General features: G+C 38.5%; 2 protein-coding genes and 1 long non-coding RNA gene across 8 annotated transcripts in view; 2 read left to right on the top strand and 1 right to left on the bottom strand.

The window, feature by feature from the left end:
- The window catches only part of LOC119486641 (FYVE, RhoGEF and PH domain-containing protein 6-like), a 20,927-nt gene extending 8,450 nt beyond the window's left edge, over nt 1–12,477 (top strand). Inside the window, exons 6-21 of the mRNA XM_037766923.1 lie at nt 2,795–2,946; nt 4,742–4,898; nt 5,028–5,115; nt 5,623–5,673; nt 5,778–5,836; nt 5,926–5,997; nt 7,089–7,157; nt 8,202–8,285; nt 8,403–8,482; nt 9,085–9,187; nt 9,312–9,458; nt 10,071–10,176; nt 10,485–10,576; nt 10,662–10,790; nt 11,581–11,720; nt 11,811–12,477. Of these exons, the coding sequence (XP_037622851.1) occupies nt 2,795–2,946; nt 4,742–4,898; nt 5,028–5,115; nt 5,623–5,673; nt 5,778–5,836; nt 5,926–5,997; nt 7,089–7,157; nt 8,202–8,285; nt 8,403–8,482; nt 9,085–9,187; nt 9,312–9,458; nt 10,071–10,176; nt 10,485–10,576; nt 10,662–10,790; nt 11,581–11,720; nt 11,811–11,847 (1,566 nt within the window). The 3' untranslated portion in view covers nt 11,848–12,477. The remainder of the gene's footprint in view (nt 1–2,794; nt 2,947–4,741; nt 4,899–5,027; nt 5,116–5,622; nt 5,674–5,777; nt 5,837–5,925; nt 5,998–7,088; nt 7,158–8,201; nt 8,286–8,402; nt 8,483–9,084; nt 9,188–9,311; nt 9,459–10,070; nt 10,177–10,484; nt 10,577–10,661; nt 10,791–11,580; nt 11,721–11,810) is intronic.
- LOC119486645 lies at nt 9,606–24,130 on the bottom strand. Its single transcript, XR_005206570.1, has 3 exons — nt 24,118–24,130; nt 13,451–13,544; nt 9,606–9,618 (listed from the first exon to the last, which is right to left on the bottom strand). It is a non-coding gene; the product is annotated as an uncharacterized LOC119486645 (long non-coding RNA).
- On the top strand, nt 14,314–25,200 carry nr2c1 (nuclear receptor subfamily 2, group C, member 1). 6 transcript variants are annotated; one of them, XM_037766933.1, is made up of 14 exons: nt 14,314–14,531; nt 17,283–17,417; nt 17,711–17,944; nt 18,092–18,173; nt 18,271–18,450; nt 18,548–18,698; nt 19,833–19,929; nt 20,150–20,334; nt 20,722–20,875; nt 21,455–21,576; nt 21,742–21,884; nt 22,712–22,849; nt 23,011–23,116; nt 24,312–25,200. In XM_037766933.1, the coding sequence occupies exons 2-14, from the start codon at nt 17,346–17,348 to the stop codon at nt 24,481–24,483; spliced, it is 1,836 nt and encodes a 611-aa protein (XP_037622861.1). In that variant the 5' UTR covers nt 14,314–14,531; nt 17,283–17,345; the 3' UTR covers nt 24,484–25,200. The 6 variants fall into 6 exon arrangements, with proteins under 6 accessions (XP_037622861.1, XP_037622855.1, XP_037622862.1 ...); XM_037766927.1 differs by having other exon boundaries at nt 14,315–14,531; nt 20,147–20,334; XM_037766934.1 differs by having other exon boundaries at nt 14,316–14,531; nt 18,092–18,170.

Genomic DNA, 25,200 nt, shown 5'->3' with positions numbered 1-25,200 from the left:
AGCCCACATTCTCCATATGTGTTTGATTAAAGCCACTGGGGCACACCCCATGCAGGATCAGACTGTGTGCAGACCCGACTGTGCACTAGACCCTCAGTCTCCACCACACAGCTCACATTCCTCACGGTTTTCACCGGCTTTTTCAGAGCTATTGTGATCTGACTATAATGCTGTGTTGTTTTGAGAAATGTAATCTGTAACGGATCAAATCCACCAAAATGATACGGCTATCTGGTTTCTGTGCTGTACTTCCCTCAAAATATGTTTGAGAAATTTGAGTATTTGTATCTATTGTCAGATCAGTATAAATCTTTTTTTTGAACTTTTAAATTTTGAAGTTTATAAATCACAAAATCAACATATGACATAATTCCACTTTAGTCCCCATCCCTCTCCTGCTCCAGTCCCCACCATATCCCCCACGCCCAGATCAGTGTAACTCTAACCAACTTTTAACCATTGCTGTCTTACAATAATAATCTCACAATAGAAACCGTCTTGTTGCATCCACTAAGTTGCTTTGCACATATGAAATGTACAGTATATAAACGAATAAAGGAGCACAATCCCAAATGTAAATCATAAACTAAACATAAGCTCTCTCAGACAAAAGAAACAAAGACAGTTTATGAAAAAAGGATTTGATCTCTTATGTAATTTAATCACAACTACAAACGCAACCACAATGGTGGGTCGTGTTAGCGTTAAGGACAATTAAAGGGTAACTTTGGTTTTTCAACTTGGACCCTATTTCGCTATGTTTTTGTGTCTAAGTGACTAATGGGGACAACACTTTTTGAAATTGGTCCAGTACTGAGGAATAATACGTTGCTGCAACCATGAAACGAGCTGCGAGGGCGGTGAGCAGCCTCAATGTCACGTTACATTCACTAAAAGTGTTTGTTTTTGCCGGTGACTCAGGCTCAGATTGTTATTATAAGTGTCTGACAACATTATGGAAAGAACCCTACAGAGAAATAAAACAATGTATTATCTTTCTCTTGATGCGGTCTGTTTGTTATTGTGTCCAAGTCCCGCTCAACGAGAAGTCTAGTCATGAAATCTGAATATCCGAATACTCTGGCTCAAATAAATACGGGCGGCCATTGAATCCAAAGACCTCATGAACATTATTGGAATCTTCTAAATATTCAGCCATGACATTGAAAATCTTTTAGATAACACTTAACTCTTAACTTTCTGTACTCCAACACAACAAACTCCGCCGGCTGGCCCTGGCGTTTCCACCGTGGATGTATTCCTCTATTCCACCGTTGTCTTCCAGCAACACGTCACCTCGCCAGATTTCAAAACGAGACTTCTCCTTGAGTGAGACTTTTCCCATAATGTCAGACACTTATGATAACAATCAGAGCTTGTCATGGCAAAAACAAGCACTTTTAGTGGATGTAAATGACGGTGCCAGCTTGCCCCAATAGCATCATATTGCAGCCTGTGAGCAGCTGCCGTTTACAGCGTTATCCTTCAATACTGGACCAAATTCAGAAATTGTTGTCCTTATTAGTCACTTAGACACAAAATCATGGGAAAATAGGGTCCAGGTTGAAAAATACCAAAGTTACCCTTTAAGCCTTTAAAAATTGGACACATAAGATCACATCTAATACATAAAGGGCCGACAGACTGCTAACCGTCATACATCCTAATATGACCCTCCTTTGTGTTTGCAATGTTGCTTTACCTCAAAGTTAAAGTCCTTTACTGGAAAGTTAACGTTTTTCAGCCTCTTTATTTTCACAAAAAAAGAATGAGTGTGAGCAGATGTTTGGAGAGACAAAGGTCTCGAAGCGAGCTTGTAGTGGGACTGAGTCATAAAGAATGACGCCTCGCTGCAGAGCTCAGACAGGAAGTGCTCGGGTCTCTGCAGACTGCAGAGGAATGGAGTCCAGTAATGAGGATCAGTCATACCAAGTTCAAAAGAATGTAGAGGTGACTTAGTATTTGTTCATTCTCCATCTCTACCAGGCACCCGGCCAGCTTTTCACCAACTGATTAATGACAACACCACACGCCATTTGTTGTGTGTTTTTATCTGAGTTATGAACTGAGCCATATTTTCAGCAGTGCTCTGTGTACTGTTGCTGTTAGGTGAAAACCTATATATTGTCTTCAAAATGTCAACTTTCCAGCAACAGAAAGACAAGAAAAGCTTTGATTTATGGCTTTTATTTGAAGTGAAAACGTGCGCCAAGCTGAAGAACCACAGCTTCTTGTAGATTGTATTCACTTGCTGCTGATTCAGTCTAAATCAGCTAGTCTAGTCTAGTCTAAGAAAAGATTACATCTTCATTGTAATCTTTTCTTATCACGTGAATCATCCAGCTTTTTTTTCTAATTCCCGGACAAATCCGTTTCCACATGACGCACCTCCACCGCCGTCAGATCACACGTGCTAACTACAGGAGCTCTCTAGTGGGGGCTCAGTCTATAAGCACTTTTATTTGCCATGTGTCCTCATAAACCACAAAAAAACTCCACATCATCAGAAAAAGAAGCAGAAACTGCACCCTCAGGGTCTCTTGTTCTCTTTTTCTTAGTTCTGATTCATGGTATCGTGGAACTTCACAAATACTTAATGCGAGTCAGATGTGTGTAGGTCATGTGTCAGCACTATTTCTCTTCATCTTTTATACTGACGGTTTCTGGTTTGCGTTGTTTTTGGGACCATGTTGCAGTTCTTCTTTAGTACTTCATTGAGATTTGCTTCTGGGTTTTCCCCTGTATGTGCCTGAGTTCCTGTATTTGACCACCTGACTCTTTATGTGTCTGACAGGACTTCCGTGACGCAGCATCCACGGCGTCTCGTCAGAGTGGGAAGCCCGTGATTGAGGAGCGTCTTCTCAACCAGATTCTGTACTACCTCCCACAGCTCTACGAACTCAACCACGACCTGCTCAGAGAGCTGAAGCAGAGAGTAGCCAAATGGTACAACACAATCCTAAAAAAGTGCATTAACCTTTCTGTGTACTGATCACTGTTACTGGCTGAAGCAGCAACATATGCACCAACACTATAGACCAGCGGTTCTCAAACTTATTACTCAAAGGTCCTCATCTGATTTGTATTCAACGTCAGAGATCCGTAACGATTAATAACAAAATAACATCATAACGTATTTTATTCATAACACAAGTAGAGATGGGTATTGTCAGGATTTTATCAATAATAGCCTACTACTCTTTTCGATTCTCCTTATCGGTTTTGTTCTTTATCAATACTCTTATCGGTTCTTCATTATTAAATAATTGCTTTTTAATATAGTATTTAAAAAACAAATAAATTCAGAACAGGATTAGAATTTATTTATATTTTAAATATAACAAAATGTTGTTTTAAGGTAATGTTTACAACAGAAAAGCCACTATATACACTCAATAATATCTCACTGGAAACAAATATAAAATGTTAATAAAATAAATAATAGGCCTATTCCTGAGTCATGAATGAAGAACACAATGGCATTTCATTGTCATTCTGTTGCTAGGGCAACAGCTTTAATCCAGGTTGACTTCCTGTCAGCTACTGCATTAACAAACACTGCAACAGGAAATACAAAGGGGCCCATTTACAATGTTTATGGGTTGTGTCTAGAGGGTAACCCCCAAGCTGTGAAAAGGTGCAAAACTTTCGCGAGACTCGCTGCCCGAAGACCCGTCCGAACTTAACCCATCCAAACTTAACCCATCCTAACGTAACCATTCGAGCTGTGCGTTCCAACAAACATACACCATACTAGTTAGTATGCCAGAAAAAGATTGAGGCTTGTGTCCGATATCACATACAATGCAGTGAATAAACAGTAGTCTGTATCTTTTCGGACGCACTGAGCAGTAATTTACATCGTCCCTTCCTGCGAGCCTCCTCGCCGGTTGGAGACATGTAACTATGGTAACCCGTACCAACCTCATGTGACCAAAACGACGCTTTGTGAGATTCAAAATCTGAATTAATTTAAAATATACATGTATAGTACGCCTAGCATAGTGAAATCTTATACTTACAGTAAAATTGAAGCATCTGTTATGAACATTGTCGTCCCTACCGCATTGCATTGTGGGATATTTATGTCGCCATAGTGTCCAGGGTTTGCATACTGTAATATTTCAGCGGAAATAGTATGCAATTTGCATGCTATTGGTTTCATAATAAGGTTCGGACATACTTAAAAATCTAACACACTTTTTTTAGCATACTAACTACCATGTTAGTATGGGAGTTATAACAAAGTAGTCCTGTATGTACCAATTGTATGCATACTGCCTGCAACAGTATGTACTTTGTAAGAGCAGCTGCAGTACGTACTAAAAGTAAAAAGAAAATGTATGCAATTTGAAACGTAGCCAAGGTCAATGCCTAACCTTAATCATTTTGTGAGAGTTTCGCAACTTGGGGGTTACCTTCTAGACATGACCATGTTTATGTTGTCACATTTCAAAAGGTCTATATGGCCAAAGGTATATGGAAACCCCTGTCCCCATATTTGTGTGTAATTTTGTTCCGGGGAGATTTTCCATGGTTTAGGCTAGACGGCATAGTTCCATTTAACAGAAATTTTAATGTTACTGAATACAATGATATTTTATATTTTTATATATAGTATGTGTATATACTGTGTATATATATCATTATTATTGCTACAGGAATACAGCTTAGTTACACATACGTTCACAAGGTTGTGTCAGTGTCTAGTTTATCTCATTCTACTTTATTCTGTGTACAGGGATGAGAACGCCAAGCTGGCAGACATCTTCCTGAAGAAAGGGCCCTATCTGAAGATGTACTCCACTTACATCCGCGAGTTTGATAAGAATGTGGCTCTACTGGAAGAGCAGACGAAGAAGAACCCAGCATTCGGCGCTGTGGTTCGGGAGTTTGAGGTATGAGGCTTGCTTGTCCTGTTTTCTCTGTCTGAGGGTGTGTGTCTGTTGGGTTTTATTGTTTATGCATGTGAGTTTAATCCTGTAAAATGTGTCATATATAATGTGTGTCATTTTATTTTATCCAAGGCCAGTCCACGCTGTGCCAACTTGGCTCTGAAGCATTACCTACTGAAGCCCGTTCAGAGGATTCCTCAGTATCGGATGCTGCTCACAGGTACATATCTGAAAAAGAGTCATTTTCATAGCAATACACTCATCTCGTTCATTCACAATATATGCAAGTCAAAGCTTTATTTAAATCCAACATCCCTTCATCATTGTATTTGTTGGCTCCTAAACGTTGCACCAACCTGTGATGTGTCATTATTGGCATCATGCTGCCCTCTGGTGGCCAGAAAAACAATAATAGTTTGGTATTTCTGTTTTGCCCCTCCGATCCTCATATAATAAGATTTTTGAAGTGCAGCCCAAATCAGATTTGGTGACATAACACGAGGTTTAAAATAAGTGAGCTTAGTGTTTCAGGAGTCTAATGGATCAGGGTCGATCCCTCGGGACCAAAATGTGAAGAATGTTCCTCACGTCCCTCTTGTGTAATTCTATTATGTAAGCACCTGCAGACCTTTTTATCCAGGATTTTAATTCCAGGAGTTTACTGTGCTTGTACAGTGTTTTTTTCACTGTTGGCGCTGACTCTTAAATGTTTCTAATTGTGTTTCAGATTATCTAAAACACCTGTCTGAAGACTCAGATGATTACAAGGACACACAAGGTAAACCTTTTTACATATGTACACTGTAAACTCACCTGACAGAGAAACATTGTCTGTGGTGTATGTGATGTGATGTACATCTTTTCAAATTTCTACCCACTCAGCTGCTCTTGAAATAGTGAAAGAGGTGGCCAATCACGCAAACGACATCATGAAACAAGGGGTGAGAACCAATCAGACGGATTCTATTAATATGTTGATACAGTAAAATGCTCCATACGATCGCTGATGTCCACTGTTTTTGCTTCTCAGGATAACTTCCAGAAGCTGATCCAGGTGCAGTGCCGTCTGAACGGCCATCATGAGATCGTCCAACCTGGGCGGGTAAGGCCATAAAGATATTACCAAGAGTTGTTCTTTTATTCAGTGTTGCTCTTTTCTTTCTTCCAGATGTATTTCTATTAATTGTCAGTAATAAATAAAACAATAACTGTGCAGGGAAAGGATTTTGTTTTTCTCAAATAAGCTCACCCGTGTCACACACATCCGTCTGCTCACACAAACAACAAACACACAGCTGACCACAGAAGATATATTCTAAATTATGGATAAAGTTAAAATTATAAACAACAATACAGAGAAGACATATCTACAGTACACCTTAATAGTAACAGAAAAAAGTCAAGAAATAAAGGAAATTGAAAATTAATAAATAGGGTAGGAAAATAAAATAAATAAATAAATAAAAAGATGTTCATCATTGTTTGATGTTTCATTTGTGTGTGAAGCACTTTGTAACGGTGTGTTTTAAAAGGTGCTATATAAATAAAGCTTTACTTACTTACCTCAAGGTCCTCAAGGTTCAAAATAAACTCAAAACTCATCGACTTCACCAATAATAAAATTAATTTATGAATGAATGACAGTTTATTGAATGTTTGCTGTATTGAATGTTCGCAGATACCATATTATTAGTTTTCTTAAAGTTGTAAAATGTAAAGCTTCTTGTCATTGTGAGTAAATACAATAATCGAATAACTACTATGATTAATTGGAAATCACATAAGTAAAAATGTTACGCTATTTTTTATCATGCAAATGTTTTTGTTTTTGTTTTTCTTACCTTAGACTTGTAATATAGTGCTTCATTTGAAGACAGACATTTTTTTTAAATGATGCTTTATTGCAGGAGTGCAGGAGTTAACATAAATTTACATTTGCTTACATATGATGTTGCTCATACTTATAGCATTCTTACAATGTTTATGCTTTTTATTGTGAAAAAATAATGATAATAATGTGAAAAAAATGAGGAAAATAATAACATAATAACTTTAAAATGTCAGTCTTTTTTTTTTTTTATATTTCCTTCTTTTTATTCATATTAAGATCAAGAGTCAGAAAATAGCCATCGTGATCATACGTAAAACAACAAACATGACTTAATGTGATCTTGTGACATTTTTGTGCTCCAGATCTTCCTGAAAGAGGGCTCCCTGAAGAAGCTGTCCAGGAAGGTCATGCAGCCCAGAATGTTCTTCCTGGTACAGTAAAACACCGTCAACATCTCATCCATCTCTTCCTTATTTCATTCTTAAACAACATAATCATTGTATTACTGCAATGACTGTAATCGGCCGAAACCATCTACTGCACTCACTCCGACCTTCAAAGTGTGTTCTGTGGAGCTTTGATTGATCAGAGAGATAATCACTCTGGCTTTGTTTTTCAGTCACGGCTTTCTTTTCTAAGTAAGGCATTATATAGTCATACATGCTTGTATCTATCAGAGCAAATTTCATGGTAATTAGGTGATGATTAGCAAGTAACCTATTTGAAAGTTCTTTGGGATTTCTGCCAAATTACCCCAATATTTACTTACAAAAATAGCATATAATCGTTAAAATAGGGCCCTTAGGCTTGAGAAGCGGCTGTACGCTGCTCTTCATTGGAGGTAGAAAACCAGAACTAATCGAAGACACTTCTGATTAGACACAAATCTCACCATTGTGTGATTTATTGTCTACACAAACGTAACCTGGTAGCTACTGTAATGTAATGATTCAGGGAGTTTTTTAAGAAATTTCAAATAAGTTTACCAGCAGACATGGAAATAAAGCATATCAACTAACTTTGTATTCTTTTCCTGGAAATGTATTAAATGAATGATCAGCTATTGGGAAATAGTGGAATATAATTATTAAATAATGTTTATAATAATGTAATTTTTTTAAAATTTTGAGGTAAATATTGGGGTAATTTGGCAGTAATTCCAAAGTAATTTCAAATAGGTTACTTGCTAATTATCACCTAATTTCCATGAAATTTGCGGACCTGTAAAATGAAGTGTTAACTAAAGATCCTCAGGAAGTCCTGAGATTAAGGCTCAAATGTGATCGAGCCCTTCGATGACCTCAAACGTTGTAACTGCTCCTATCAAAACATTATTGAGGCTAATGAAGCCAAATAAAAATTGAAATCAAATTGTTTTTACCAGTATTTTCTTAATCTTACTCTGAGCTCTTCTCTACTGTATTAGAAAACACAGAATGGACAGAAATTAAGTGTCTTTGTCATTTCTCCTTTAGTTTAACGACACATTGCTGTACACCGTTCCTGTTCAGTCTGGCCAGTACAAGGTCAAGAACATGCTGCCTCTGGCTGGGATGAAGGTGAGAACTTCGCTCCTTATTTCTTTGCACTCTTCATCTTTTCACATATAAATTTATATTATTATCTCAGGATATGTTATACACTGCCATCACTGCTCACAATGAAAATAATTGCAGGTTAGCAAACCAAGCCAAGAGGCCTATCAGAACGAGCTGAACATTGAGAGCGTGGAGCGCTCCTTCATCCTCTCAGCGAGGTAATGATCAGAAACAAAAGATATACACCGATCAGCCATAACAGTGTGAATAACATTGATTATCTCGTTACAATGGCACCTGGCAGTGGGTGGGATATATCACAGCAAGTGAACATTTTGAACTTTGAACTTTGTGTTGGAAGCAGAAACAATGTGCAAGCATAAGGATGTGAGCGACTTTGACAAGGGCCAAATTGTGATGGCTAGACGCCTGGGTCAGAGCATCTCCAAAACAGCAGCTCTTGTGGGATGCTGAACCGGCGACAGGGTCAGACCCGAGGCTCATTGATGCATGTGGGGAGCGAAGGCTGGCCCGTGTTGTCCGCTCCAATAGAAGAGCTACTGGAGCTCAAATTGCTGAAAAAGTTCATGCTGGTTCTGATAGAAAGGTGTCAGAACACACAGTGCATCGCAGTTTGTTGCGTATGGGGCTGCGTAGCTGCAGGCCGGTCAGGGTGCCCATGCTGACCTAATGTTATGGCTGATTGGTGTATATCTTGGTAGTTAATGAACATGTGTAGTTTCTTTGTTTTTCCTTGCAGTGCATACGGTCTGTGAATACTGTGTAGATGTGTTAATCACACTGTGTTTTCTCCCTGCAGTTCAGCCACAGAGCGAGACGAATGGCTTGAGACCATTTCCACGGCGATCAACGACTACACAAGGAAGAAGATCAGTTTCATATCTGGCAAATCTCTAGAAGAGGCAAGAAAACCAGTTCAACCTTATACATCTCCTGTTTGCACTCTTTTATAGTGATGAATACTATTTTATAGTGCATGTATGAGCAATGAGAGTTAACTCCTGTCTGTGTCTTTTTAAAATTCAGGTAGAGCTGGGGGATGACGATGATGACACTCCTTTGGGATCCAAAGCCCCCATTTGGATCCCTGACCCACGGACCACCATGTGTATGATCTGCACCTGTGAGTTCACCCTAACATGGAGGCGACATCACTGCCGCGCATGCGGAAAGGTAAGGGGACAAAAAGAAGTCTGAGGAAGATCCTGGTGATCGAAACATTACAGCAATAAAGATCCTTCTAACGGGAGATATTTGGTGTGCGGATCTATCTGTTTTAGTTCTGCAAGAAAAAGTCTCTCCCATCTAAAACAAATGTAGTTTCTGAAATATTCTTTATCAAAGAATGACAGCTGAACTTTTTGATAATATGACGGACAGATTTAATTAATTTACTGAGAATCCTGCTTTTAATAGCCAAAAAAAGCATACATTTCCTGGTATAGCATAGCCGGGTAAAAAATGTCTTTATTATGGAAAAAAATCACAGCAAGATTACAGTTGAAAACAGACAAGTTTGTTGAAAGATGGTCACCATTAATACTGTCAATGCCAGAACCCTAATCACCTCTTTTTTCCTTTTCTTACTCTTGTTTAATTTATTTTATTTGTATTCCTATGTATATGCATCTCCTCAAAGTTATATGTTTTCTGTATTGAGTGTGATAAATGAATAAAAAAGAAGTGCACAAGAAAAGAAAATGGCTTCTTAAAAAACATAGGAAAAAAATGCTGTTTTAAAATGAGGAGAGAGATAACATATTTTATGCTTTATCGTCCCATCAGGTGGTGTGCCAGTCTTGTTCCTCCAACAAATACTGTCTTGAATACCTAAAGAACCAGTTAGGACGAGTGTGTGACCAGTGTTTCCCTGTTCTTCAGCACCAGAAAAGTAAGTCGGGCTTCCTTCTACCATTGTTTGAAGTAAAATAAGATAAGATAAATTACCTCGATTAATAAAAACGTTGATTAAATTAAAGAGATCGAAGGAGAAAAGCTCAACAGTGAGCAGGCGCTGCTGTAACAAGCTGCAACTCGTGCAGCGTGAAGAACAATATGATCCAAACACACTGTCATCCTCATATTTTTATGTTGTCATAGGCGGAAACATCAGAGTGAATTAGACACAGGTAATCCACTTATTCTATGTATTTTTCTATGTATTAAACAACTGCATGTTCCACATTTGGTGTTCATCAGGTAAGGAAGCCCACTCATCACCACTATCCCCTGGAAACAGAACGTTTCCTTTCTCCAGGAGGCAGAAGAAGATACCCGCAGCACTCAAAGAGGTGACTGATGCTTTGTCATGATCAAGACGCACTGTTGTAGTGATAATGACCTGATGGCTCATCAGATGGGTTTTGTTTGTTTCAGGTGACAGCAAGCACAGACAACTCCTCCATGAGTGGGTACCTGCAGAGGTCAAAGGGCAATAAGAAGCAGGGGAAGAGGCTATGGTTCGTTATCAAAAACAAGGTCCTATACACGTACGCTGCAAGCGAGGTAAGATCTCCTGCCTGTGTCAGTGTCATGTTATAATATAACTAGGGCTGTCAAAGTTAACGCGATAATAACATGTTAACGCTATCAATCTGTCAGAGTTTGTAGCAGGCTCAGATTTAAAGCGAGTGAAAATACTGGCACTATATGAAACTAGAAAACCTAAGGAATCCATCGGCACCTACCATGTCATAGTAGGAGGTTAAATAACGCTCCAAACGTGCGCTAAATTTTGGCGAGGAAATGCTGGCATGGCCATTTTCAAAGGGGTCCCTTGACCGCTGACCTCAAGATATGTGAATGAAAATGGGTTCTATGGGTACCCACAATCTCCCCTTTACAGACATGCCCACTTTATGATAATCACATGCAGTTTTGGGGCAAGTCATAGTCAAGTCAGCACACTGACACACTGACAGCTGTTGTTGCCTGTTGGGCTGCAGTTTGCCATGTTATGATTTGAGCATATGTTTTATGCTGAATGCAGTAACTGTGAGGGTTTCTGGATTATATTTGTCATTGTTTTGTGTTGTTAATTGATTTCCAATAATAAATACATACATTTGCATAAAGCAAGCATACTCCCATGTTGAGAGGAGTATTAAATACTTGACAAATCTCCCTTTAAGGTACATTTTGAACAGATAAAATGTGTGATTAATCAATATTAATTATGGACAATCATGCGATTAATCGTGATTAAATATATTAATCGATTGACAGCCCTTAATATAACCAAAGGGTATTGATTTCATGTCCATCTAACACCGTCTTTTATTGTGTCTTCCTGCAGGATGTTGCAGCCCTAGAGAGTCAGCCCCTCTTAGGATTTATGTTGAAAGTTGATTCATCACAGAAGTTACAGTTCAAGCTTTACCACAAAAAGACACTGTACCACAATTTTAAAGCTGACGACCTCCAAACAGCACAGAGGTACAGTATAAAGAAGAGTGACACTTATTGTTGCATATGGTGACAGCAATGATAATAATACTTTTTCTTTTGTTTTGTTTTTTTACACAGATGGATCGACTCATTCAAAGAAGCCACGGTGCTTTAATATCGGTTGACAATGTGTGTAGCTGGTCAACATACTGTTTTACCTCAGTGCTCTTTGAATCCTGCAAAACAGCATCTGGAGACACCGTATTAGTTGCACTGTCTGAAATAAAATGCAAATATATTATTTTATTGCTTTTATCAGACATACTACCTTTTACTTAGCCATGTTAGTTTTGTATATTAACATTAATTTTTTTCACCGGGATTTATGCAATTTTGGCTACAAATTTAAAATCATATGCCACAATCATCTGTGGCTATTTTACACTTTGTTTATTGTCACAACATTTTAATTATTTTCTTAGGAACCTGCTTGGATCTCCGTAGCACAGATGTTAATAAACGTTCACCTTACATTATTAAGTCTTTCTGTAACTCTGAGTCTAACCTAGAGTGTTAATTGTTTATCAGGGGATTATTCACTATTTGGACATAACTACCATAATGTGTATTGTAATTGTGCACGCACGCACGCACGCACGCACGCACGCACGCACGCACGCACGCACGCACGCACACACACAACTTCTGTAAATATAGAGCATTGTAAATGAAATGTAATCAAATTTCCATGAATCTCACTTTTATTATTTAAATTCTGTCACTGTAATAAATTTGTTTTACTTTGCTTTTTGTCATGGTCATCAATTTGGCTGCACATTAATATGGTGGAAAAGCAATAGTCAGCAAACAGGGAAATAAATTACATAAATATTAGGACTGTCAATTGATTAAAATATATATTTTTTAATATATTTAAAATACTCATTGTAGCCTACTGTAACTGAATAGCATTTTGAGTACAAAAATATGGTTTCTATTGCAGAAATACCAGCAATTTTACAACTGTAGAGCCTTGCGTAGCCAGTGAAGAGCAATAGGCTGATTCACTATATTATTGATTTTACGATGAAGTCTTCTCAGACATCTGTATTCATAATATTACATCCAATGATCTAGCCATTCCTCTGTAAAAAAAAATATTATTCTGAGTACGTTTTAATTACTCCTAAGTAACATATTGTGGTACGAGTACTTCTACTTGAGCATAACGTGTGTTTGTTCTGACTGTGACATGCAGAACTGTTAATAAAATGACTCAATAATTATACCTGATGTGATCTAACAGACTGCCAAATGAACAGGAAGCGATCTGCAAATGTGGAAATAACATTCCACGTGTAGAAATAGATGCACAAATGCGTGTTTATCACTTTACATGTAAACCTTAAAATACGAATTTACAGAGTAAGTTATGTGTATTTGCAAATCGCCCTGTATTTCTGTGGATGTGACCTTACACAACACAAATACAAAAATACGTTTGTGGGAAGTGAAATATTTGCAGATCATGGTACATATTTGTGAATTGTCTTCTGTGGGTTACAACTAATAAAGTCCAATAAAAACTTCCATACTGCCACAGATATGCCATTACTCCTGTGACCAAAAAAAAAAGTTTTTAAAAAAATACATTTTGACAGGTTGACACACACACAACCCCAGACACACACACACTGGAAATAGATAATAATTAGCAAATAACTTCTTTGAAATTTCTCTAAAAGCTCCCTGAATCATGACATCAGCTACCAGGTTACATTTGTGTAGTCAATAAGTCACACAGTGAGATTTGTGCTGATCAGAAGTGTCTTCTATTAGTTTTGGTTTTCCACCTCCGATGAAGAGCAGCGCCTAAGGGCCCTATTTTAACAATTATATACTATTTGAGTAAATAATTTTAAAATCATGTTTATAATAAAGTAATTTTTGATAAATCTTGAGGTAATATTTGGGTAATTTGGCAGTAATTCCAAAGAAATTTCAAATAGGTAACTTGCTAATTATCACCTAATTACCATGAAATTTGCGGACCTGTAAAATGAAGTGTTATTAAATATAGTCATGCATTAAGGTTACATGATATATTCCATAATTCTACAGTCTGGTACCTCTGACTCAGTGTTTACCTAGATTTCAGAAGTGGCAGACAAAAAAAAATGAGTGGCCAGTAGAAATGTTCAGTGACCTGCCACAGTAGCAGGTGAGGAAAAAGGTGAATTTCAGACCCTGATCCTAAGTAAAATATTGTGGTATGAGTACTTCTACTTGAGCATAACGTGTGTTTGTTCTCACTGTGACATGCAGAACTGTTCATAAAATGACACAATAATTATACCTGATGCCATCTAACTGACTGTGATGTCCTGATGAAGGTCCTTGTTGACCGAAACGTTGACTAATAAAGCAGAGAAAAGTGTGTGCAGGAGTATTTTGGAAAAGTAAATATAGGAGGGGGTCTACTCCTAGCACCACAAACAGGTTTGAGAATGTGCATGTTTTCCTCTCCTTGAAGTGATCTAACTGACTGCCACAGATATAGTATTACTCCTGTGACCAAAAAAAAGTTAAAAAATAAATACATTTTGACAGGTTGACACACACACACAACCCCAGATATATACACACAACCCCAGATATACACACACAACCCCAGATATATACACACACACACTCACTGGTGCAGGCTATGAACTATCTTACTGCGCATGCGCGTAAACCACGTTTATTGATGGAGAAAAGGTCACGAACTCTGACCCTCCCAACAACTAGCAATAAACAGTTAAAATATTAATTAATTGAAGACTTATACATTATCTGAACCCAGCAGCTCCTCGGCAGGTAAGAGATATCTACTAACTCTAACTCATGAGAGGCTGAAGAAGCAGACACCAGTGTAACACACACAGGAAGAGAGGGAGTGTTCAGAGAGCTGCTACAGCAGCAGAGCATCCATTAACCAGCTAACACAGCTAGCCTAGCCTGTTAGCACTGTCCTCCCGGAGCTCAGCGGTTAAAACATTAAACCAGGCAAGTATGCACTAATGTTGGTGTTGTTATGCGACTGCACAGCTGATTCTGTAACTAACTTTATATGTTAATATGTAGCTAACTATTCAGCAATATATAGTTAACGCACATGCTAGTTAGCTCAATGTTAGCTGCTATGCTAGCGTTGCTATGCTAGCGTTGCTAAGCTAGCGTTGCTATGCTAACTAGCCTCCTCCGTAACTAAGCAGCCACATCGTTAATTTAAAGTCTGAGTGTGACAGCAGCGTGTCGTAGTGTTTGACAATCACGAGTCTTGTTAAATTGCCGGTTAATGTGGAAGTCCAGTATCATGTTAAAGGTGAGTTTAGCTTCAGTTTGTGTGAAGCAGAAGCTCCGCTGTTGTTACTCTTCTTCATCATGATGGGCCTTGAACCCTGGCGTGCTTTAACCCTTCAATGTTGACCTTTCACCCACAGGAAAAGAAATACCTTTATCTTCCGTATCGATTTTTAAATAGCTGGCTGTCAGGAGCTTGTTTGTGTTTTACTACTGCAGCTTTACCAGCTCATTCGTTGTCACTTTACAGTGATATTAAAGCCGGATTTTCATATCAAGGCCATCCTATAGTACAGTTAGCGCCGGTTAGCTAGACTGGTTAGCATCTAGGCCACGCACTAATATTAGTTATTATAAATCAGATGTTTTACATATTGGTTCATTATTGATAACTTCAAGCTGATTTAGACTTAGTAGGCTCTTAACATCGTCTAGTTTTGTCCATAAATATCTCCTAGCTAAAGGGAGAGGTATCGTTAGTTAAACTAGTAAACAGGAGGGATGTGAGTAGTTGTAACATTAGTTAAGTGTTTGTAAGACTCTTAGTTGTCATCTTAATAACAGCACTGAGCTGTGATGCAGGGTACCAAGTCATTTAGTCCGAGCAGCATCAGTAGCTATATAATGCATGCTATTTACACGTGTTAAAAGTTTTATGAAATGTTTTATGGGGTGTTTTTACAAACATCTATTAAATGATAATATGATTAATATTCTTTATTTTTCTTATGTCAAGAAGTTTCCCTGCAAGACCAGGTTAGCTAGATTGGTTAGCATAGGCGACAAACTAATATTAGTTAGTGGCACGCAATATAATAAATCAGATGTTTTACATATTGGTTCATTATAGATCATTTCAAGCTAATTTAGACTTAGTTGGCTCTTAACACCAATCAAGTTTGGTCCAGAAATATCTCCTAGCTAAAGGGAGAGGTACCGTTAGTTAAACTAGTAAACAGGAGGGATATGAGTTAGTTAGGTGTTTGTAAGACTTATCCGCTCTTAGTTGTCATCTTAATAACATCACTGAGCTATGATACAGCAGCATCAGTGTAAAAGGTTTTATGAAATGTTTTTACAAACAGATCCCAAACATCTATTAAATGATAAGACTCTTTATATTCTGTATTTTTCTTATTGTCAACAAGTTTCCCTGCAAGACCAAAACCAACAATATATTGAGATCTTATTAATGAGTATTGTCAGTAGTAGTGTTGTCATGATAATGGTGTTTGTAAGACTTATCCGCTCTTAGTTGTCATCTTAATAACATCACTGAGCTATAATACAGGGTACCAAATCATTTAGAGTCCAAGCAGCATCAGTATATAATGCATGCTATTTACACGTGTTAAAAGTTTTATGAAATGTTTTATGGGGTGTTTTTACAAACAGAATCTATTAAATGATAAGGCCGTTAATATTCTATATTTTTTTATTGTCAAAAAGTTTCCCTGCAAGACCAAAACCAACAATACATTGAGATCTTATCAATGAGTATTGTCAGTAGTAGTGTTGTCATGATAATGTAATTTCTAACTTCAATCCAATACCTTGAAAAATATCAACATTTGATACCATTTTCAATACCGTGGGGAAAAATTAACAACATTGAGGTCATCAAAATTTAGATTTTTATTAAAACATAAATAGCGGTGTGTGTGTGTGTGTGTGTGTGTGTGTGTGTGTCAACTCACTGTTGGAGAGCATAAAGTGCAGCTGGTACCCGTGTATCGATAGTGCAGAAAATGAGTATTGAAACCGTTTCAAATATTCAGTATTGATATGTATTGATGCTTCAATATTTTTGACAACACTACTTGATAGAGCTGATTACTCCGTATCATAGACCTCCACTGTCGCCCAGAACCATTAAAAACACAACTGAGCCCCACTGTTGCACTGGGTGACATGTTTCGGCAGTACCTTGAACATGAGGCTCTGTAGTTTATTTTGCGCCAATCTCAAATACACTGTCCTGCTTCTGTAAATACTTATGTTTTATTACTAAGTTTGAGAGCCCCAGTACTAGAACACCTAATGAACGTTTGCTAAAACTACAGCGCCCAGCTGTTTTAGGAAATTACTTTGCCTTTAAAAAACGTGACTGTGACCTGTTTTTTAAGGAAAAAAGAAGTCAGAAACGACAGAAAGTATTATACATGGGATTTGATGGCAGCAGAAAAATGATGAAGACCTTGAAGGAATTCCCTTACCTGACTCAAAGGTTGCTTGAATAAAAGAAAACATATGCTCTCTCGACAGGTGTGCATGCCTCATGGGGCACTGATGTGAAGAACGGTACAAGAAGGTGTGTGCAGTATCAGAATGGATGGACAGACTCAAAGGATTCAACTTGTGTCGGCAGACAGCAACATGGCATTAGGACACAGAATACAGGTGATGTGACTGCCTGTCCTCCTCTAGAGAATGCTTTTCTTTTTAAAATTGTGTGTGAATAAACAAAATCTGCGCTTAATTTTGTCAAAACTGGATCCAAGATCAAAGAATAGCTGGTGGTTTTACCCGGCACTGTCTCGTATTTGCACAATTTCTCCGTAGTCCTCCAATGACAAGCACTTTTTTATTTTTAAAAATGTTATTCGTTTATTATATCATTAGCTTAACTTCTCCCAAATTCTTTTTGCATACAGTCAGCACTCACTCATGTTTTGCTTTTTTATTTCTAATAGATTGTAACTGATCAGCAGACTGGTCAGAAGATCCAGATCGTCACAGCACTTGAGCCATCTTCCCCTGGAAAGCAGCAGTATATCTTAGCAAATGCTGACTATTCCTCTGGTGGGAAGGTGATCCTGGCCAAGCAGGAAGGCTCACCCAACAAGGTCATCCTCGCCGCTCCAGACGGCTCTGGGGTTAACCAGCTGCTGTTTGCCTCTCCTGATCTGGCTGGGCAGCAGATTCAGGTATTGCTGGAGGATATTAGCGGCTTCTTTCAGCCATAAACAAGTTACTGAAAGGTCTTATGACTGAAGCATGAACATGTTTAGTCAGTCTACACGCATTGCAATGTTTGCTGTATTAAATGGTTTCATTGTCATGTTGTTTGTCAGTTTGTGACTGAAGGGTCAGACCAGTCCATTGGGAAGCCGGTTGTCGATTACTGTGTTGTCTGTGGGGACAAGGCCTCTGGTAGTAAATAAGTTTAATTTTCTTTAACATTATTATTTTTCAGTAACACACATGAGCAAGCATTCACTAATCTGACCCTGTTTTCTCTTTCCTCTCTCAGGGCGCCATTACGGAGCTGTCAGCTGTGAGGGCTGTAAGGGCTTCTTCAAACGCAGCATTAGAAAGAACCTTGTGTACACATGCAGGGGCTCCGGAGAGTGTGCCATCAACAAGCTCCACCGAAACCGCTGCCAGTACTGTCGACTGCAGCGCTGCATATCTCTGGGCATGAAACAGGATTGTAAGAGAGTGTAATATTCTATATACATACAGTTGTGGATATGTCATTTACATAGATATGGTCTGATGTCTTTGTTATGTCTTTGTTTTGTCTTTAGCTGTGCAATGTGAGAGGAAGCCCGTTGAAGTGACCACCAGAGAAAAATCTGTCAACTGCGCAGCCTCCACTGAGAAAATCTACATCCGTAAAAACCTGTGTAGCCCTCTGGCGGCCACACCCACTTTTATGTCCGACAAGGAAACTGCTAGGTACAGCCACTTCACAAAATACAATACACTAATTTACCAGTTTATTAGATACACCTGTACAGTCTAATACAACACAATAAATAGCCCTGGTGTGAAGAATATCTCTGTTAAATTCTAATATCTCTATGGTATTCTATTGGACTGCATCATATAGAGTGGTGAACAAGCCCCGAGGAAAAGCGCTCGGCTTTGAAGCAAATTTTCATAGTCGCCAAACGGCGGTACTACAATTTCTGTGTCCATCACGTGATGCCATTGGTCCCAAAAAGACTTTTTCCCACAGACTTACATTGGGAAAGGGTCGTCTGTAACTCTGCGAATGCGGATGGTGGTGCAGGGATGGCGTATTTTTGCCAATGGGATTTTTCTGTTGGGTTTTGGATTACTTGCATGTTTTGTTCAGCAAGATAATCTTCACAAATGAAAACCACTTTTCTGATTTTTGAAGTGTGAATGCAATCGCCAGATTCAAAAATATAAAGCTAACGTGAGGCTATTAACGAACAACACCACGGTCACATGAGCGCTAGTATAAACAACGAGACTGTAACGTCAGACGAGTTGGCGTGATGACCTTTAGTAGTCACTTGTTAGCAACTGCCTTTTTTAACACACATAAAGGCTCAAAATTCACAAGTGGGATATTTGTTGATGTATTTTATGTCGTAGAACAAAACATAAAAATCTGTTCAGCTTGTGTTAACCACAGACCTTATTTCAGGCATCCAACTAAAAACCCATTGACTTCCAGACGAGGGAACCGAAAGTGCTAAAATGCAAACTCATTTCCAGCTTTTATGACTCATTCCTGTAGCACTTTTTTCTTACTTTTTTCCTCCCATACTTTATGGAGAAAGGAAACTAGAAACACCTCTCAATCTAATGTAGTCCAATACAACATCATCACTACAGCATTAAAAATGCCACAGAGTTGACTTAGCGTCTCTCTGATACACTGTCTTTATCTGACCAGTATAAGATCAAGAAATATGGGATTTGTTGCATTGGACTGAATTAACTTAGATTGTACACGTCTAACTAATAAACTGATAAGAGTTTGAGTAATGACTTAATCATATTGCATGATTCCATATTACATAATGCAATTTGAATTATTAAATCTCTTCACTTCAGGTCTACAAGTTTGCTTGAGTCAAGCATGTTGCTCAACATCCAACAACCCTTCTCCAAGATGGAAAACACCATCTTGATTCCAGCATCACCTGACAAGGTAACACTGATGCAGTCAAATGACAGTACATTTAACCTAGTCCTAACTAGTCAGTCTATAATCAATCCATACTAAAGCCCCTGAGATTGTTGGGGTTTTAAATACATCAGATTGTTAACTTAAAATTTAGAAAGGAATAATTGCTTGTGGTGCAAAACAAAATTTAAAAACTTTTGTGTTTATGATACGTGGTTGATAACGACTGCTTCCTGTTCAGCAGGATGACCATTCTCAAGGTGACCTCGGCACGCTGGCAAATGTGGTGACGTCCCTCGCCCACCTCAACAAGGCCAGGGAAGCAAGTGACTGCAGCAATGATCTGATGGGAGATGAAACGCTTAGCAACGGGGACAGCTCGATGACAGACCTCCAAGGAGATGAGCAAACTGCAAGTGATATCACTCGGTGAGGGAGATGTCATAAAGGATCAAGGGGCTTTGATACTAACCAGAAGTTGTGTCTGAATAAGTTGATACACATACTAGAGATAGACATGAGCTTTAGAGGGCTATAAAGAAACCCAGGGGCTGTTATTTTCCATTCATCATAAAAGCTTTAATAGAATTTCCTGGAGGGCCATGTGGTTTCTGACTCCGCTCTTAAGGACTTAATTAGATTCACCCATAGTCGATCAAATTGAACTATATGTACAGGGTGAACTACAGTGCTACTCTGAATTAAATCCTATATTTTGTGTTTCTGTGTAAGCTATATATATAAATTAGACGTCTAACACAAAGCGTGGATCTTTTTAATGTTAACTTTTCGTGTTCATATTTTGCGTACAATTAGAGCTTTTGACACCCTGGCTAAAGTGCTGCACCCTGGTGACGGCTCAGCGGGAGAGTCCTTGGAGGCCACAATGCAGCTGATGTCAGGGGACCAGACAGGTCCTGTTGTGGAGTTGGAGGGACCGATACTCTCCGACAGCCACATCCCTTTCAAGGTAAAACCACGGCCACTGACCTCTACACTCAGGATGACCAAAACCCCTGTTTATCAGAATCAGAAATACTTTAGCGATCTGCGGGGGGAAATTGGGGCATTACAGTTGCTCTTATATAAACATAAAGAAATGTAAAAAGATAGAAATAGATTATGTAACATGTAAATGATCTACATAATGCTACAATATATAACACGATATATGTAGAGAAATATAAGTAAATAAGAAATGAGAATATAAGAAATATGTACAACATGCAATATATATAACATGAAACCACAGTGCAAATAAGTATATACAAAATGCTTAGAAATGGGATCTTTTAAGTGTGTTAAATAAAAACAAGAATGGTATAAATAAGAATATTTCTTGAAATGTGCAGTATTAATGACAGAGTATTGCACAGTTGAATTATTGCATAAATTATTGTACAGTTGAGTTAAGTCAGTATTGTATATAGCAGTTGAAGCATGAAGAAATGTGAACATATGTTTTACTGAGTTACACATTTTTAAATATTTTGTCTCATAAGCGCTGTATTCATGTGTTCCTCATTTACTCTGCCATTTGTTCCTACAGCTTATGATGCCTTTGCCTGTGCCAGAGTACCTCAATGTCAACTACATCTGTGAGTCAGCTTCCCGGCTACTTTTCCTCTCTATGCACTGGGCGCGCTCCATCCCTGCCTTTCAAACCCTTGGGTAAGCCTTTGTCACAAGATTTTTTCATTGTTTTATAACACCTTTTTAAATGGTGGCATTGGAGTGTGTCATTACATGTCAGTTATAAAATGACAGCTAAGTGAGCTTTCTCTAATGCGGCCACACAGTTCTCTGTAGTAACATTAATCTTATTTTATTTTACAGTGGCCAAGACAATGACATTAACTTAATGAAAGCTTGCTGGAATGAGCTGTTTGCCCTGGGTCTGGCACAGTGCTCCAACGTCATGAATGTTGGTACCATCCTAGGTGCCATTATCAACCATCTGCAGACCAGCTTACAGGAAGGTAGGAGGGCTCTGCTGGGATTGTCTGCAAGGTTTAACACAATTAATGCCAAGCAGACCTCGAGATAGGGCTGTCGCAATAACCTCAATACTGTAATACTATTGACAAGCCAACTGCCACAACCTCTATGTTCAAGTTTTTTTTCTTTTTTGAATTATTTGCAACGAGAGCGCTGCATATTTACACTATAAACACCACAGCTTGACAAGGCGCTGAGCGTCTATTCTGCGCTGAGTGCTGCTCGTTTGTTGTTTTTTTTCTGGTCGTCGAGAGTTTACAAATGTTGCTGAACAAAAACAACAATAACGTAGGAGAAATTAATTCACATAGACCGGCGGGTCCGTCCCCCCTCCCGACGTGCTTCAGCCTTCCCTTCACCCAGAGCAAATACTCTACCTTGTGCCGACATTTTTACTTCTACTTCACATCATAGCAACCAGACGCAACCAAAAAAACGCTGCGCCTCGTTGCCCTTCTGTGTTCTGCATTTAACAATAAACATGTATTTAATTAGTTTTAAAACTGTCATCTTTGTCATTTAAATAGCAACAATATACATTACCTAATAATAGCCTAACAATAAAAATTATTTATATAGCACTAAAACCAGTAATTTGCAATAGAAATGGCAGTAATACTGCATATCGCGCTGTTGAGCCAATCATTATCACTGCAGGGGAAATTCGTTCACAGCGACAGCCCTACCTTGAGATTTGTCATGTTTATTTTGTGGCTCAGTCTGTCTTGAATTTGCAAAAAGAAAAACTATACTGATGCTCTTCCCCATGTATCCCTGACTCCTCTTCTTTTTTTTTTATCTCCTACAGATAAGCTGTCCCCAGATCGAGTCAAACTAGTAATGGAGCACATCTGGAGGATGCAGGAGTTCTGTAACAGCATGATCAAACTGACCCCAGACTCTTATGAATATGCCTACCTCAAAGCCATCGTGCTCTTTAGTCCTGGTGCGTAGACAACCGACCACTTTACAAAATGAAAATTAAATTTTTCTTGTCGTCCTGTTGGGGCAGAATCCTTAGAGGAAAATCCTCAGCAGAAGTTGTATATAAACCTAGGGCCAAATGTGCATTGACTCCTGTCTGACTGTGTGTTGTTTCTGTACTAGATCACCCAGGCATAGATAATACCCCACAGATAGAGCGGTTTCAGGAGAAGGCCTACATGGAGCTGCAGGACTACGTAACCAGAACCTACCCGGAAGACTGCTATCGGTCAGTAGGCTTTACCTCTGTACTACATAATGATGTACTAATACAGAATACACCAGACCGGCACATACGGTACTTTAACAACGTCAAGGTCGCAATCCTTTTTTGGGATTGAAAACCAAAGATCGAATAGAAGTGTTTGGATTGTAATTTTGACAATTTTGTATGCATTTATTTCTTGTTATAGAAACATTTGTCTTATACACATTTCTAATAATTATTTTGCGACCTTGCCTTAATCTGAGCGATCGCGATAAATTAATAAATTAATGTTGATCGTCGTCATGCCCTTTCAGTCTTCCCCAAGTGGATGAATGACCTGACACAGTGGCCTGATATTGCTTATCCAGACATCTATAACCACATATTTGATTGAATCACCAGGTATCGTTAGGCTTAGCGTTATCTGTAAATAATTAACCTGTTAATAGCCAACTGCTTGATCTTTAGGCCGTACTGTATGACTGTACTGCAGCTATGGAGTCAGATCAGTCTCTATATTAATGAATGCACACAGAAGGATTCACAAATGTAATTTGTGATTTATATATAAAAGACTCTCCACAAAAATATGTTTCAATGCACACAAAAGTAGTAATCGCTGTATATAAATGTAAAAAAATATACATTTATTTAAAACAAGACATATTTGCGTGTGCATCAGAAAAATTATCTGTGAACCTTGTTTTTTTTATGTGGATTTTGTTTACATTTACATACAACGATAACTATTTTGTGTGCTTTGAAAAATATTTTTGGAGAGAGTCATTTATATATATATATATATCACAAAATACATTTGTAAATCCTTCTGTGTGCATTCATTAATAAAGAGACTGATCTGACTCCATATGCAGCAGCCTCCCACTCAAGCTAGCTAAGCTAACTAATCCATCAGTAGTAACTGTCACAACATCATTTAGTGATTTACCACACCGACAGTGAATATTCACTCATCTTAAGTGCCTCAGATCTCAGTGTGAAAGCTTCGGTTAACCCGCTACACAACCGCTTTTCTGCATTTCCCGTTTTTCTCCATATGTGACAGCGTGTTTCTTTCCCCTAAAAGGGATGCAATGCCTGTCTGATGTATTGCTTTATATTAAGCAAGACAGATTTGTGATGATATCATAGATGTACTTGCTACAGTACACATGTTTTAAATGGTATGTCTCATTTCCCTTCTCATTGCTCTCAGGTTATCAAAGTTGTTGCTGCGTCTCCCTGCCCTCCGGCTGATAAGTGCAGCTGTCACAGAGGAGCTGTTCTTCGCCGGGCTCATCGGCAACGTGCAGATCGACAGCATCATCCCTTACATCCTCAAAATGGAGTCCACCGATTATAACAGCCAGGCGGTCTCCGGGGTCTGACACAAGTGTGCCATTTATAATTGCAACATTGGACTGTGAAAACCGGACAGCCAGCCAATCAGAGTACTCCACGGTCCGATCACTAAGTGGTCACAACATACTGTATTTATGACACAGCATCCTATGGGACTTCTGTTTTACCTTGCTCTTGTTTCTGACTCCTTGGTAACGAGTAGAGCACCAAGAGGACAAACACAAATCAACTCCAGTGGCAAAGTGAGCCTGCCAACATCTGCCCATTCAGGAACGAACCCTTGAAACCTGCATAGTAGATTGCGCTTTTTATTGTACATAGTATTTTATGCTTCATCGCCTCCAGGCCTTTCCTTTTTCTGCAGATCTTGCTTCTACTTTGCAGGAATCAGGTTTGTTTTTCACGGCTTTCCTACATGCTCATGCTTTTTTTATTTTCTAATAATTATGAGGAAAAAAAAACTTGTCATAATGTGAATTGATTTGTGAGATGTTGTTATCGCAAAAAAGGTTCTAACCTTTATTTCTTATTTGTTTGCCAATCCAAAGGATCGGGCAGCATCACTTTGTCAAATATGTGACATCATGAAGTTATTGTGTGTGTATATAGATTTGTATATAGAATGCACCAAGGAGGCTAAAATGGGCAGCACTTGGTAATTCCCTGAATTCCATCTTTTGGACAAATTAATGTGGATGGAAAATGGTCAATTCATTTGAAAATAAAAACGCCTTTCAACCATG

The sequence above is a fragment of the Sebastes umbrosus genome, chromosome 4 (genome assembly GCF_015220745.1).
Source record: "Sebastes umbrosus isolate fSebUmb1 chromosome 4, fSebUmb1.pri, whole genome shotgun sequence".
Lineage (NCBI taxonomy): Eukaryota > Metazoa > Chordata > Actinopteri > Perciformes > Sebastidae > Sebastes > Sebastes umbrosus.
Note: the sequence above shows the minus strand (reverse complement) of the source record. Positions and strands in the feature narration are given on the sequence as shown.